The sequence below is a fragment of the Melanostigma gelatinosum genome, assembly GCF_949748355.1.
Source record: "Melanostigma gelatinosum genome assembly, chromosome: 7".
Classification (NCBI taxonomy): Eukaryota; Metazoa; Chordata; class Actinopteri; order Perciformes; family Zoarcidae; genus Melanostigma; species Melanostigma gelatinosum.
The window spans coordinates 15,613,967-15,630,754 of NC_136640.1; the positions used below are offsets into that span (position 1 = coordinate 15,613,967).

The window sequence follows — 16,788 nt, forward strand, 5'->3', positions numbered from 1 at the left end:
AAGAAGTCATGTGCCAAAGTGTTAAAATTCTACTGCCAGTATGTATAGTATTGGTACCAACAAGACGTCAGGGCTAACGTTAGCAACAGCCTAGCTTGTTAGCCTTAGCTAGTTTGGTAGCTTAGAGCAAGTTGGGGCGGTTTCAGCAACCAGGCTTCATTCGACCTGCGTCAGCGACATATAGCACCACCTGTTTGAACCGAACAGGTTTCCTTTGGGTGCTATGGTTTCTCCACGATCCAAAAACATCTCGCTGTGTTTCTTTGTATGCTATCCCATTGATGGACTCACACCTATCCATGGTGTTTTATTGCCTTTTGGGAAAGGCTTAGTATCTTACTGCATTGCAAGTTATCACAACTTGTATCCACAGTGTGATATACTGTACACAACAATACTTATCCCTCTTTAAAGGTGTCTGGTACTCACAAATGTACTCCACAAGTGTCAATCTGAAAAGGGCAACTTCATTATTGATATGCGCAACAGGTCACGACTGAACCTATTAGCACACGTTTATCTAAAAAGGCTTCACTAGTGTTACCCGTCCTCATCTAGCTTTTCAGCAGCATCTCATAATTAGTCAGCAACTGGAAGCATATTGGAAGAACGTGGCTCTGTTATGGCTTAGCACAATTAGATGTGGTGCGGATTAATGAGGGACGGCCTTGAATAACACGCAAATGCTGCCGGAGTACCCAGCATGCCCTTGTCAGAAGGGCAGGACAATCATTTCCTCACCATTAAAAGAAAAGAAAAACGACTTTCTTTGTTGAATATTTCCAGGAAAAGAGATGAGAATTCAGAGCGAGACCCTGAGCACGAACCTTTAAAGCAATATGCTGCTAAAGTGATAACTGCAGCAAGGCCAATTATAGAATTTTAAATCTGACCATTTATTTTGCATTGGTCTTATTTTCAAGCTAACCCCCCCTATTGTAACGCAATCGTGATGTCTTCAAATGTTACCATGTAGGTCTAAGCTCGAAGAAGCTTATAATATATATTTAAAACTGCTAATGCCAATATTTTCTTTAAGCAAAGCTAATATTTAAATAATACAATCATTTATGTCCTAATCATTTGAATTGTGTACTTTTATGCAAATTACAACTATAGCATCTCTAGTTGGAAGGTATTTTTTACAGGAAGCTGGGTACTTGTACACAATTAAAGTTATTATTTTGGTGTTTTGTAAACAAAATAGTGTCAATACACAACTAGGGCTGTTGTTTTTTTTACAGTGCTAACAGAAAAGCCTTATATATATAATTTATTTAATTCTATATATTTGTCCTTTACTTTTGTATATTAATGAGCACCAAGGTATAAGTATAAATGTTCACCACCGTTAGTTAAATGTGAAATCCCATGTTTGGTGAGTTTTAATGGTTTTTCCGGGTAAGTCTCCTTCGACATTAATTCTCAGACTGCAGTTAACAGTGTTGCTGCTGCGGTTGTTTCATGACCTGTCTGCTTGATAGGTCTCTGAGCTGCAACACCAACCTACCCAGTGCGCTTTCATGTTCTGTATTAGATCAGAAACGTGAAAAATTCAGCAAGGAGATGTACAGATAGAGGCTTTCAACCTCAAACCTGGTTCCACAGTCTACCCTAGATCGTTATCTTGGTCTTTTCTTTCTGTTTCTATCATGCCGGCTGTTTGTTCGCGGTTATCGTCAACATACTGTTTGGCCGGTAAACCATTCACTTAAAAGAGGAAATAACAGTTTTGCAGCTTTTTGTTGAGTCAGCTAATCAAAAGCCTGTTTGAGGTGCAGCCACTGCTTTGATTTGATTGGCTTACAGTTGGCAAAAAGCGTTCAGTGGTCAGCAGGGACATAATACGAGGACAGGAAAAGACCAGCTGAGGCATCACCATGTTGGCTACTGTGGTGGGTGACCCTTGTTCATTCGCTGGCAGACTACTGGCATTTGATACTTGGCTGGTGTTAATATCAGACTCTCTTAGTATGGGAGGCGGGACATCCGTATGTGATTGACTGCTGGGTGGGCGACGTCCAAAAGCTCAGCTGCAGCCAACTGTTCATGCCAGCAAGCCAGGGAGAGGGGATGGCCGTGGTGAACATTGTTCAGCATTTCTCTGGTCGTAGGAGAAGTTTCCTCTGGTTTCTCCACCTGCTTGTCAACGTGTTCACACAATTATCCGTCTCCGCTCTGGAACCTTGACGGAGACACGCTCGTGCCAGCTTTTTTATTTTCATTAATGCTTTAATCCAATTACCTTGTTGTCTGGCGTAATCTTCTAATGGGTCTGCAATTGTCTTCCCTTCCGTTCGCAGACGCCCCGAGAAGTGGCTGCACACGCTGTGCCATCCTACACAACATAATGAGCACTCAAGTGCTGCTCTGCCTCTCCGCCCTGCCCCTGGCTCTGTCTGGCTGTATCTGAAATGGTGCATTCCCTTCTTATTGATCCTCTTCCTGGTGGAGTCACAGGCAGACTTATCCGGCTCGTCCCAGCTTGTCTGGCTTCTGAATGGACACACAGAGAGAGCTGTGTGCATGTGCCAGGCTTCGGGCTCTGCGTAGTCCCAGGCAGCTTGTGGCTGAGTGGTCTTTGTGGCTCCCTCCCTCCTTGCCTTCCCTTCCCTGTCCCTCTTTTTTTGCCTCCTTTTGTTGTTACAGGAATTATTAGGGATGCATGAAATTCTGACCAGTTAGCACAGCATTAGTGTATCATATTCTGCAAAAAACCTTTAAACGCTTTTCTCACAAGTAGCGAGAAGGCGGGCCCGCTTTGTGGGCTTTTTCACGGGATTGTGTCGTGACTAGCGCTATAACAGGGAAGCCACTGGAGAAACACTGTTGTGATTAATCTGGAAGAACGAGTGTTATTTTGCAACAGTCCGTGGTGATTCATTGTGTTCGCATGCAGAGATGTTACCGTTTCAGTCATTGTTCGTGCCACACAGACTCCCTATTCATGTATGTAGTCGCCACACATCTTTGCACAGTGCCCAGTATTCAGCCTCCAAGAATCCTTCCATGTCACTGGTTATGCATGTATTTTTTAGACATACTGACAGACTGCTCTCTCTCAGGTTGTACAGCTCCACTGGAGCCCCGCACTGCATGAAAATCAAACTGGCCTTTTTGGCGTAATTGTTAGGTGACAAAACGTGTTCATCCTGCATTGTTTGGGTTCACATCCTTTTCTGAATGATTTACTAAGCCACAATTAATCTCTCTCTCCTGTGATTTTTCCGGAAGCTTTCTCTCCCCTATATTTGAAGTGTCTGCATTTTCTTCTGGCCTTGTTTTCAGCCTTCTAAATACTGAGTCATTACAGGAGTACACAGCACGGCATGATGCGCCACAGACGCTCAGATCTCTGCCTCCCTGGGCTTTTGTTGAGTGGCGCACAGCTGCGGCAGATGCTGAGGGGCACTCTCACTAAATTGCCTGAATGAGGGCGAATTCTGTTGGCCGCTGAAGTGGAGCGCACCATAACTCATTGACTCTCAGCTTATCTGCGGCAAAGAGAGGAGAAGGAATGTAGCTGAGAGAGGCTTGCGTCCATTAAGGAGTTAATTTTAACTTCTATTTTGGCTTCAGTTTGAGTCATGATGCTGTTTAAGACGTTATGGCTTCCCATATATAGATAACATTTGAGAGACTCAACCAAATAGATTCACCACAGCTCAGAATTATGTGCCTGTTTTGTATTTATGATTGATTCTTGTCATTAGTCCTTAGAAATGCAGTGACAAGTCTGGGAGAATGGTGCGTTCATGTGCAACTGCATAGACCGGAAAAATATCTTCCCTAATTTGAATTCAGCTTGGGAATACAATCGTGTTTGGCAACAGACTCAAGTGATGCATATCGAACACACCCACCACAATTCAATTCTCAGGATGTGAAGAGTCTCCCGTCACGTAAATAACAAAGTGTATTCTCCTGAACTGTTAATTGAAATAACAGTCTAGTTTTTTATTAATTAGGCTAGGATCTTTTGGAGGATTGCACAATGCAAACGCTAATACAATTATTGTGGTTGGACCAGTTCTTTGGTTTCTGCTTTTAAGAAGTATGCATCTGCATTAGGTCTAATAATTAGGAAAAGGCCAGACGGCAAAAGTGACATATTCAAATTGCTAGTTTTATTCGACCAGCAGTCACAAACCCAAATATATTTAGTGCATCTTATCGAGTCATCAATGAATCAACTGATCATTTCAGCTCTAGTCAGGGCACACCCGTCCTTATAATAAATGCTCAACAATTCTGCTCAGAACGAAGCCAGCGCACCGCAGTGGCGCCTGTTACACCGCGTTTGGGTTTAAATTGATCAAAGTTCAGTTTTGTGTTTTAACAACCTCTTCGGTGTGCATAGTCACTCCTAGGAGGGTACACTGCTGTGTCCAATCAGACAGCCATGAATCAAGTGTTGTAGTGGTTAATACAAATAAACAGCTGTTTTTATGCCTCCGTGCCGGCGACAGCCGTACGGTCCATCCTAGTGTTCCTGATACCCCTGTGAACGAGATAGTCCACGTGGACTCCAGGATGATCTGATAATAATTTGGTAATCAAAGACACGTCTTAGTCCATAACGCAGCATATGCTCATATGCTAATTAGGAGAATTTCACACAGATGTGTAATAGGATAAGATGATGAGGCGATGACGCTTTGGACGAACATGGATGTAAACCGCAACATGATGCGAGGCGGTAATTCTAGTTTCAGTCGACTTCTTAATGTTGCAGAGGCCAACGTGAAGAGGATTTCATTCGTCAGGGAGCTTTTTTTATAAGGGTTATAATTATATTTATACATCATGTTTTTACAGTGTATTTTATGTAAAACTAGTATTTTTTGATGTATGTAAATCAGTATTTTTGTTGTTAAATTCCTTATTGTGATGCACATCAAGCTACAGTACACAACAAAACAATCCTTTTAGCTTATGACACAGTGATGAAAGAGATGTGCCATGAAATATGAAAGGTTGTATGATACTTCAATACCACAGCCAAATACCTTTGAAACGTCCACACTACAACTACAGATAGGAGTCTGAATCATCTCTACTGTGGCAGCTCGACCTCTTATATATTATTCAAATATGTGCGGCCCTATTACGCAACACTTAAATATGACCGTTATGTCAGTGTTTCAAGTGGTCATTTTACGCCCTCGTTTTAACATGTAACTGGGACTGGGATTGCATAATATATAAATGTTCGGATGCAATTCATAATTTATAGCTTATAAAAATAATTTAAGTACATATGAACTCCATCATAAGCCTCCGTACTAAGTTCTGCAGATAGACAGAACGTTTTGGATTAAGACTTAAGTTTTACAGGTGTAATTTGGACTGAAAGCCTTGAAATAGATATTATTAAGAACATAGCAGTGTCTTTGCACTAGTGGTTCCTTTTTGGGTTGGCACATACTCATTTCCTTTTAAAAGTAATGCACAATATTTAATGTGAGCTGCCAGCCATCTGTTGTGCAGTCGTGTCATGTTTTAAAAAGTAATGAAACAAATGAAATGCCCAAAGTGTCTTAAGCCAAGCTGCCTCAGCTTGGGGTAATAATAAGGGTATGAGCCACAAACTAATTGTTAAAAGTTCCTCTTTAAATATTTTATATAAGTTGAATTTGTAGCTTTTTACTTAAATACAGTATGTAGTTAACTGGTGCAGACATTGAAGGCAATCCTGGTGATCCATTGAAGTTGTGTGCTGTGTTTTAACAACCTCTTCAATGTAAATAGTCACTCTACTTCGGAGGCTGCACTGCTGTGTCCAATCAGACGAGAGAGAGAGAGGGAGAGAGAGAGAGGGAGAGAGAGAGAGCGGTGATGTCAAAATATGGGGAGAGGGGAGCTGGGAAACACGTTTCCATGGCAACTGGAAGAAGTGAGTATAACTGTGGTTGAGAGGCATGAGCAGCAAGCAAACACTTGTTCCTCAGAGGTAGCGAGTCCTGAATACATCCATTTTGGGTAAGTATTGTCCCATTCAGACCGAGGTCTCAGAGTTCTGGTTGTTCTAAATGAAGGTTCATTTCTAGTAATGTGGGAAAAGAAACATTGTGATATATTGTGAGTAAGTCTTAATACAATATATAAAAAGCATAACAGTATTACTGAGGCACTTCATCCCTGGAAACAATTGACCCTTCGCTAAGCCACGCCCCCCCCGCTACTACTACGTTAAGCTGTCAGAGTTACCATGGAGCCCACACTGTCACTCACTGCACTTCCTGAATGAATACCTTTTTGTTGTGAAAACAAAAAAGTGATTTCAGAGAGAAGCAGAGAGAAGCAGAGAGAAGGGTCTTCGATTTCTGCAGGATGTATATCGAGGACCACAGACTGATTCAGCAGAAATGATAAAGATAGAAGATAAAAGCTGGTAATCACAGTGTAAAGGCGATCCAGACAGGAGACACTGATATTAAGGAACAACACTGCTCCTGTAAATGCTAGTTGTGCTAACGTACTCTGCTAGTGTTAGCCCCAAAAGGTTTTTACGTAGAAATGTAATGTTTTATATCTCCTTCCAACCTCTCCGGGAACAAGTATGACTCTTACATGTACCCAAGGCCCAACGTTCATAACTAGCTCGAAATGATTGGCCTGTCTGAGTTCGAGGGGCAGGATTTAGCAAAGGGTCAATTGAACTTTTCTTCAGTTCAAACAGCGCACAGGACAAAGGTAATACTTTTGTGCTGTATCCCAAATGGCAGAAACTCCAGCGTTGTAGCACACTGCCATTAGCTTGGGAAAATATATATATATAAAATAAAATGTTGTTTTAGTAGTGTAACACAAGTTGCTCAGTGATTTTCAGGCCTTAGTGGCTAGCGTACCTTTCATGTGAAGGACAGATCAGGTTCTTTGGTTTATTTTAGATTACAGATAGTTAAGCAAAGGTTGTGACTGTCAATGTGGCACGTTTAAGTGGTGTGTGTGTGTGTGTGTGTGGGTGTGTTTTACACTGGCAAAAGAGATAATGAGCTTAATCCCACATGGCAAGTGAAGCGAGTAACGGCTTGGTTGGAGGCTTACTACAACATCCAGTAGCACGAGCTGTAGCACCCGAGGTGTTGTTCCAATAACTACGGAGGCCAGAGGACAGAGGCCGTGCTCTGCATTCATTCTTATCTATGTGGTGTCCTTGCTCTTCATATCGAGTCACTTCCAACATCACCGTCAAAAGTCAGTTTATTCCCGCGGGGAACTTTAAATTTTAAGATACAACCCGAGCTAGAAGGGAGTTCAGGCTCCATGAAGCTATTTCAGGCTCTCCGACTGCAACCACTGATTACTGTAGCCCGAGGACATCAATGTACACCATTTTCATTCATGAAATAACAACCCCCTTCCGCCGCCATCACTAGACACAAACACACCCACACACGTGCAGGCACATGTGTATGCAATGGTATTAAGTAGTACAATGCCCCACGGCTGTACTGGAAAAATCATGGAGATGACCCTTGAATAGCAATGGTTTGAAATGGCAAATATGCAGTCAGTTCTGGTCCTAGACTACAGCTGCATTCAAATGGCTTTGCTGCATTGTCATGTGAAAGAGAAATTCCCTCACTTCATGCTCCCACTAATTGTATCGTGTTTTTACTCCATGTCGGTGTATATTTAATGAGTCTGCTCTGAGACTACAAACACTAAGGCTCTGTTAATGACCTACCGAGACTTGAATTATTGACACTGCAAGCTGTCTCCTACAGTCATGATCAGCCTGCATCCACATATGACATTGCCCACAGCCACAGTAAACTTTACATCACAAATAAACTGCTAATGTCAGAGCCACGGTTCTTGTGTTGCATGCAGATTTGCCTCGTGCTCTTCTGCTTGATTGCAGGGGAATGGGACAAACAACTCGATTTATTGCTGCTGTTTTCTCTGTATTTGTCTCGGCATTGTGTTGAAGTTGTAGGCAGACCATGATTTTCCGCTCATATGTCATCTGTCAAGTTGAACACATCGTGCGATTGTGATTAAGACTTAATTTACTGCTGAGATTTTGGGACAGACTGGCTTTCTTCATCCATTTGTTGGCAGCTAATGTTTGGGGTTCCGACCATATTGTGCATCCATAAACGTCAATGTCTCGAAGGCGGAGATGATTAAATCTAATTATCAGTCTTTCCTTTTCCATCTTAAGAATGAAATTATTGACGTGAAATAGAATCCAAAACTACTCGGGAGGTAGAGCCATACCTCAGTCTCCTGATGTCAGCTTGTTGATGGAAAATTCCTCTCTGACATCCTCCTTTGTATTCTGTCTTCATGTTCCTGTTTTTATTTATTGTATTATAGGTGCTCGATAGAGGTTAATTGTGATGGGGAGGAGATTGAATTTTTCCCATCTTCATTCAGTTTTTGAGAAAGGTAATTTTATTTTGGGACAAAGAGCGAAATCTGAAGAAGTTTTTTTAATATGAAATGTCAAATTTAACTGCGGGGGGGGATCGCGTGTTTTTCTTGAACTAGGCCACTCTTGCTCCTCAAATAGTATATTTCTCAGTCGGTCTCTCAACCGGTCTGGTGTTGAAGGCCTGAACAACTAAACTTAGCACACGTTTGGACATCTTCTCCGGTTTGTATGTAAGTTGCATAAGCCTGGGGTGAGGTTTGCCAATTAGTGGTACATAGTACCTTCCGGGGCCAGTTTCCTTCCGACTCATTTTAAGTCCTCGTTCCAGTTTTGATAAACAGCCAAACTTTGAATCTTCTTTTCCAACTTGAAGCTTGCTGCAGGTTAGAGACTCTTTTCTTGGTTATTAGCAGTTTGCAAAATTACAGCGATTAACGACTGACTTTTCAACATGACAAAAGGAATGAATATGATAATAGACTTCACATTTATGTCTTCGGTTTTATGTGTCAGTGAAATGCGTTTTATTATTTGAAAACTAGCGTATCGGTCCTTTTGCTAATAGGTTTCAGAACTCATTTATACTCTGTGTACGCTGCATTTGTCTTTTTTAGAAACTGTTAAATGTAGTAATGGGAAGTTTTTAAATATTGTCAACAGGGTAGTATTAAAAAAAACACTCTTGATATTGATTGACATTTGGGAAATCAATTACTCATCAATTTTAAAGCAACAAGACAACAGGCAAACATGCATTCTTCTCTGCTCAATGCTTCTATTCTCCGGCTTTGACTTCTATAATATAGAGATCTTCTCCAGGCACTCTCAGCCCTGCTGGGTTTAAAATGGCTTAATCACAGCGGACTGACCTCGCTAGGTCGACTACATTTCTAGGACATGCAGTTACTTCCTGTTATTTGGCCTCCTTCTGCTTTGAGCCCCGGACCTGAGCTAGAGTAGCTTGTTAGCTTGTTAATCGTATGAAAAGATGGCTGTTGGTTCAAAAGAAGTGACACTGTCTTGTTCATCACTATGTGCAATGCGGGCCATGGAGCTGCCTTCGATCCGAGCAGACAAATGATCGCTTGCGCTAAAGAATATTTTAATTTAGAAAACTGGGGGTTGTTCATCATTTTGAATGTCTGCTTGCTTGCAGGATATGACAGCGGTTTTGCTTTGTTGCTTTTAATATAGGAAACACGGTGCTGTGAAGTACACAGGCAGCTTTCACAATGTGGCTCGCTGCTTTCTGACTTCTGGACATTAATTCAAAGCACACAGCTGATCCAGTTACATCCCAGTTTGTGATGAATTATCACATTAGCGATTCATCATTTATCAATTTATAGTCCCTGCTCCTCTATTATTTATTATTATTCGGGGTGTAACGGTTCACAAAATTCACGGTTGGGTTGGGTACGATACAGTGGAGCCACGGTTCGGTACGTTTCGGTACAGTAGAAAACTATAAATGCCAGAGAAATGTACTTGATTTTAAAATATATTTATTCATTACAACCAACATCATAAAGTTATTCTTTGACTTTGAACAATGATGGAACTATACCTGAGTGACCCATCTTCTGGGGTGTCTTCTTAGCAACACATAAGCATAAAAAACAAAACCTGCTCCTTAATGTTATGTAGTATTGTTACTTACATCTTGCTTACATCTTGTATTGTTACTTACATCTTGCAAAAGAGATTTTTAATCTCAATGGGACTACCTGGTTAAATAAAGGTTTTTAATTTTTAATTTTTAAATTGATTTTTTATTTATTCAAACGTATTCGGTTCGTCATGCGTACTGAACCGTGAGCCTCGTACCGAACGGTTCAATACGAATACGGGTATCGTTACACCCCTAATTATTATATCGGGGATATACAGTAGATATATACAGTTGCAAGTTTATAAGTTGCACCCAGCTACAACTAATGCAACATTCCTGCAATGAATCCTACCTTCATGGACGTCATGGTGTTCAGGTTTGATTGAACTTCACGGTCATTTTGGAGGCTGTATGTGGTGCTGAGAGGTGTTTGAGACATTCAGGCTACTCTACTTTCATTCATATAAATGGTTATCGCAGGGTTGCTGTATTAAACTGCCTTAGCTTTAGCTTGTGTATAATACATACTGTACACAGTATTATTTGATCTCCCCCCCCCCCCCCCCCCCCACACACACACACACATTTGCATTTAATTTGCTCCTGAAACGCAATGCTATTGTAAACGTTAAGTGTAGTTCTGCGGTGTTCTGAAACTTCTGCATTTCTGGCAAAAATGTCAGACAGAATTATTTTTAGTTTCTGAAAAAAGAAAGAAAAGACGCTTTTATACTCCAGGACGACCTGAAGTGCACAGAGAGCTCAGCCATTCTAGTCAGTATGCTTAACACTACAGGACACTAGTTCAGCCCCTGCTCCACATCTCACCCTTCTCTTTAATCGCCACTCCACCTCCCTTGAAATTAAAAACTATGGTAGATTGATCATACATCTATGCATGGAGTGATCTAACGGGGCTTATTTCATTCACCCTCTTTACTTTCTTGGAGTTCTCATAATGAGTTTACCCCTTAAAAGAGCTGAAACCAAGAAGTAAAGTGGTTATAGAGACACAAAAATACAACAATTAGACCACATTTCAACAGCAGTAATACAACCAGCTTGTTTTAAGGTTCTTTTCCTCGCCTGCTTAGCTTTGGCTCGGTAGGGAACCATTACAAATACAAAGCACTTTCAGACATTGAATGTGATAATGAGCTTTACAAATAAACTTGACTTGACTTGATTCATCATCATCTCCTCGCCTCCTCTGCAAATGAGTTGCCTGTTCCACTAAATGAATACCAACGGTAGTTATTTCCTTGTTCCAATTAAAACAAAACCCTTATCCATAAATTAACATAACAGTGTCTTAGCTAGCAGTTCATGTGAGAATAATATGAGAGGGTTTTTTGATGCCTGGCTTTCATGTCCCTTCACTTTGAACATCAAACCCTGCTGACAAAATGAAACAATTTGGCTCATTTAAAGATAGAACTGAATAACTGCTATTCATGCTGTCAATAATAGTGCAGAGAGAGCGCAAACAACAGCGATTTACAAAGTCTAAATTATATTCTGTCTCTACCTGCTGCTCTGATGGGATGAGGGATCATACGCCACACACCCACTTAGCATCCTTGTCTGGAAGACGTAGTAAACAGTATTTACATTTTGGTTTGCTGAACAGCGTTGTCAAGGTCTTAATTCAGCCGTGTATTGCATGCATACCTCTGGTTGTTTCCTGTGAATCTTTCTTGTATTGAATAACAAGTATTAACTCAATAGATGAGAATCAGTAGTGTACAAGAGACGGGTAATATTTATACACTTTTTGATCGAGAACTGTCTTTGGTTCGGTTTTAGCCTTTTCAGGTCAAGTAATTATTATCTTGCTCTGCCAGTCAGGGATGTTGATGGGTTAAGATCTGAGGCGATTAATTGATCAGTCCCCCCAGAGAGAAATAATCAATCATTGATCAATTATTTACGTGTTATTTTAAGCAAAGATCCCCACAGTCACTGGTTCCAGCTTCTCAAAATGTCAATACTGTATTTACTGGTTTTCTTGGTCTTTTTTGATGATTAGTCTAATCTGTACACAAGATACATTGACTTTATTTCTAACCTTTAGTCCAAAAGGAACCCAAGCAATTACGATTTGTTAACTAGGGCTTTGGAAATATATTTTTCTTGCCACTTATACCTAGCAGTGGTCACTCTTGAAAATACAATTTTATGCATTTTGGGCCAATTTCGTCACACTTCTTCATCTCACCACAGGCCCCCATGGGAGACTCTGCAAGGAACAAGTGAAGCTTTGTTCTAATTAAGCATAGAAGTCTTTCGGGCCATACTTCTGTCCGTGGCCAATAACAGAAATCTGTCTTTTTTATCCGGTCTTTGATTAAGTGCAGGCTTTCACTGAGACACACGCTGTATTTATCTCGTTAGACAGACAAAAAAACAAAAAGCATCTTAAATGTAATTGCTTTCAAAATACACTGGCAGCACAGCATTGGTTCTTACCAACTGCTGAGTGTTAACTCAATAATTGCAGTGCTGAATGGATGTTATTTCTCTCTAAAGACCAGGAAGACTGCAGGCAAAAGAGGAACAGGACATATCAGGGTTTCTGGAGCCAAAAACTGGCATAGTCCCTTTCTACACATTTCCTGTACCTACTGCCTTTTCAACCACAGTAAAGAACGTGGATGTGTATGTGCAAAGATACGAATGTCGCCACCTACAGGCAAGGAAAATAACAGCCGCTGTAATTTAGGCCAACTGACCTGAAATGAGAGACACAGCTTGATTCTTTGTTGTCGTTTTAACTGCTGATGTCTTTGATTGTGTGTTTAAAGTTTCACATTCACTACTTGTACAAACTGTTATCTGCAATCAAATAATTATAAAACATTAAGCAATTAATTAACCTCAGAGCAACCTTCAGTCGGTGTTAAATAGTCAAATAGGAATTCAATTCTGCCTCTGCCCGGGAACAAAAGATACACGGTGAATGTGTGAACTCCATACATGTTGTGCTTCATTGATTATGTTGGCAAGTTTCCTATTTTGTGATTTATATTTGTTTTTTTTCTGTTGTAGTTTCATTGGAAGTGCAGATCACTCCAAGTCACGGGGAGATTAGTCTTGGAGAGTCCAAATTCTTCATGTGTGAAGGTAAGTTCACCAAACTGTGATGACTGTGAACACAACACCTTTCATTCCCTTTCAAACCTGCATCCAGCCAACACTTTTCACTATTTACCTCCATTTTTACATTAAAGAGAAGTTGCAAAGATTCCATCTGCCTACCGACAGAGGTCTGTGTTTTGAGTTGATATTCTCATGAAAATATCAAAATAATCATTTCAAATATATTTTACCTCAACAAACTAAATTGGTACTTGTATATATTTTTGACATCAATAACTGGCTCTCAGACAAAGTACAAATAATAGAATACTAGCGAGTGCTAATACACATACTTTACTTTGTCAACCTCTCATCCTCTGTGGCAGGATTATGTTATAAAACCACATTGCTTTACAAAGCCATCTTTTAATTAAAAACATTTCGTGGCATCCTGATGATTTCAACATCTATCCATATGGCGGAAGCATCCTGGTCATCCATTGACTCAATGATTGACCTTCGTTACACGACACCTCCTCTAACGTCATGTTTTTCCCGTTGCCCTCGCCATCTGTTCAAGGCAAAACAATGGCATCAAATGCTTGAGTTTATAATTGGATATTTTTTTCATTTGACTCTAATGAAATTGTAGTTGTTTGTAAAGAGCTAAAAAGGCACAAACAGGCTTCAGGCCATGCAAGGCGCATGAACAACCCACAGTAAGATATTCGGTCTGTGGGCAAAAGGTCACCACCTTTTCTGGTGTCGAATGTGGACGTTTTAGAAAACCGTTTTCTAACACGCAGCTCTTCACTGTGCTCTCAGTTGTAGGTGTTGCCAGGCAGATAGACTGGTTTGGACCAAGTGGGGACAGGATAGAAGTGAACAGGCCAGACATAACAGTGACCCGCAACGATGAGTCATCCTCCACCCTCACACTGTACAAAGCTCGGACGGAAAACGCAGGGACGTACAAGTGTGTCGCTACCAATGGAGACCAGCAAAGGGAGTCAACTGTCAAAGTGAAGATCTTCCGTAAGTTTTTTTTTTTTTACTCAATTCACACTCTGCAAATTATGGAGTCGTATGAACAGAGAAGAAGAAAAAACTGTTTGTTGAACTCGGAGTATTTTATTGACTGCTCAAGGGCAACACATTACTCTTTTTCTTTTCAAGTGAGGATGGATTTTTCATCAGTTCAATAAACGGTCGGAAGACCATTAGAGGGCTGCTTAATGATCCTGTCTGTTGTGCCGTTCTTGTGAGTAATGGCTTTTATTTTCCATGAATGCCAAGCATCAGCAAATGTCCATCAGAGAAGAAATTCTTTCTCAAACAGAACTTTTCCTGTTATTTCATTTCCTATTTAGGTTATGATTAGAAGTGGTCACCCATGTATATGCTGCATATGGAAATCAATATACAGCAAAATAAGATTGCATTTTTCTGTTTGTAATTTGCATTTGTCTTGGCTCAGTAGATGTTAAAGGAATACGTCACCCCGTGTTACCTTGAATTCTTTATCAAAACTTTATCAAAGTACAAACTCCCCCACAACTTGTGCAGTATGATCCAAGTTCCATACATACAGTTGTATGCTCACTACTTCCCAAACACTTGTATTGTTGACAAAACAGGCAGGGGCGCTACTTGTTACGAAGGCGTGAGACTGTTTATGCAGAAGTAGTTCTACACTTTAAACAGTGAGGATTTCGTGAAGATGTTTGGGGAAGTAGTGAGCACACAACTGGATAAATGAGACTTGCATTATACGGCACAAGTGTTTGTGTTTTAAGGACATTTGAACTATGTTTAGATGTGAAGCATGGAACTGGCTCGTAGTCCACTCACAAACGCATACATTCACAAGCTACTGCGCTTGTCGGAGCAGTTGCACACGCGCCAACTTCTGCCACCTACAGTGAAGGAAAGTACGAGGACGAGTTTGCAGATGTAATGCGATGTCACACCCTGCAGTCAAAGAAAATAACAACTGCTGCAATTTCACCACTTTTGCCCCCTGCAGGCAATGAGTGTTACAGCTGCAGTTTTACTTTTGAATAGCTGTTGTTTTACTTTGTATGTGTGCGTTTATGGTTTTACATTATAACTTTTCGCAAGACATTATCTGCATAATATAACAAAACTAATGTCTTCATATTGTAAGCCTTGTTGGGATGCTGTAGATTTAATTCCATGCCCCGCAGAGCTCCTCATTAAACAAATGGTGAGCTTTAGAAATTACTTTAAATTAGAAATGCTTTTGTTCTGGTAACTTAAAGTGGGGAGTCAGGGGGGGGTTGTTTTGAGTGATAATGATCTTGCAAAGCAACGCCTGAAAGAAAGTCCTCCTCACTTAGTTACAGTGAAGTTGGTTGGTTGTAAAATGGGTCAGAATTGGATATTTCGTAAGTAGAAAAGATGGTGATTGGTAAAATTGCCAAGCACTCCCCCAGTTCTTTTTTTACAGGAAAAAAGCAGCGAATTAAAACAAAATTGCTGCCTTTATTTTGACGATATCTTGTTTCATGTGCTTGACGAATTCCTGCATCTGTCATTTTGAATAAGAATGCATTTCTTCCCAGCAGTCAAACTTTGTGTTGAGAAGATGGAGTTTTGATGACTCATTAAATGATCGATGAGTGAAAAGCGTTTATGTTTATGTTATTCCAGAAAAAATCACCTTCACCAACGTACCCTCACCCCAAGAGTTTACAGAAGGAGACAGTGCCAACATTGTTTGTGACGTCATCAGTTCGCCTCCACCCATGGTCTTCTGGAAATTTAAAGGAGCAAATATAGAAATGGAAAAAGATGGTAAGTGCTCTCTGAACAGCTTGGGGATCATATTTCTATTTCATTTCATTTGGTGTTGAGCTCATGACATCTGTTTTAATGCGACACATTATGTGTAATAGTGCTGTAATATTGTTTGATATCTAGTTTGCGTGGTCTAGTAGTTTGCATAATGGCTTGCATAAACCCCCTTTGAAATCAATCGTATTACAAAAAATCGAAATAATCACAAATGTGTCATAACTAAACATTTTGTGTTGTGTTTCTTTGAAGACACACATTTCAGTCTTGTGTTTGTAAATCAGTAGGTCGTCATACATAAATACATACCTGTATGACCATATTCATATTAACAATATGATATGGACATATTTCCATCATTGGAGTGTTGCAGTAGAGTTAATATTTGAGGATAAAATCTTATGACAGCAAACATGAAGCATATTTTACAACAATAATCTGACCTAAAACTGAAAATGTGATGAATTTATTGTTCCTATAATGGACATAGACTACTAGAAACTAAAAGAGTGCAACAAAATAGAACTGCAGGCTCAAGCATAATGGATATATGTAGATTTATTAGAGACTTGAAGTTGTTCATGCCCGGCTTTTATTGCCGTTCTCCTCCAGGGTTTATCCTGTGCTTTGAAAGGAAAAAATAATTTGGTTTTGAATTTGAAAATAGAACAGATTCTCTGTTTTTCACCTCTGACACGGAGCAATATCATGATGTGTTTGGTATTGTTGGTATCGCTCACTGGAAAATAATAACGCAAGCCCATGTGTGGGCTGTGATAGTATTTTGAATGACTACATGATTAAATTTGTTCGGTTCACATTTCATCTCCAAGTGAGAGAGCTCTTGTGGGCCATATTTCTCCTCCTCTGGAGCTGGTGAAAGGAGTGTTGGGCA

General features: G+C 40.3%; 1 protein-coding gene across 4 annotated transcripts in view; it reads left to right on the forward strand.

The window, feature by feature from the left end:
- The window catches only part of ncam1b (neural cell adhesion molecule 1b), a 65,867-nt gene that overhangs the window by 13,992 nt on the left and 35,087 nt on the right, over positions 1 to 16,788 (forward strand). For all 4 annotated transcript variants that reach the window (XM_079272212.1, XM_079272213.1, XM_079272214.1 and 1 more), the window contains exons 2-4: positions 13,047 to 13,121; positions 13,902 to 14,111; positions 15,750 to 15,893. In XM_079272212.1, the coding sequence (XP_079128338.1) occupies positions 13,047 to 13,121; positions 13,902 to 14,111; positions 15,750 to 15,893 (429 nt within the window). The remainder of the gene's footprint in view (positions 1 to 13,046; positions 13,122 to 13,901; positions 14,112 to 15,749; positions 15,894 to 16,788) is intronic.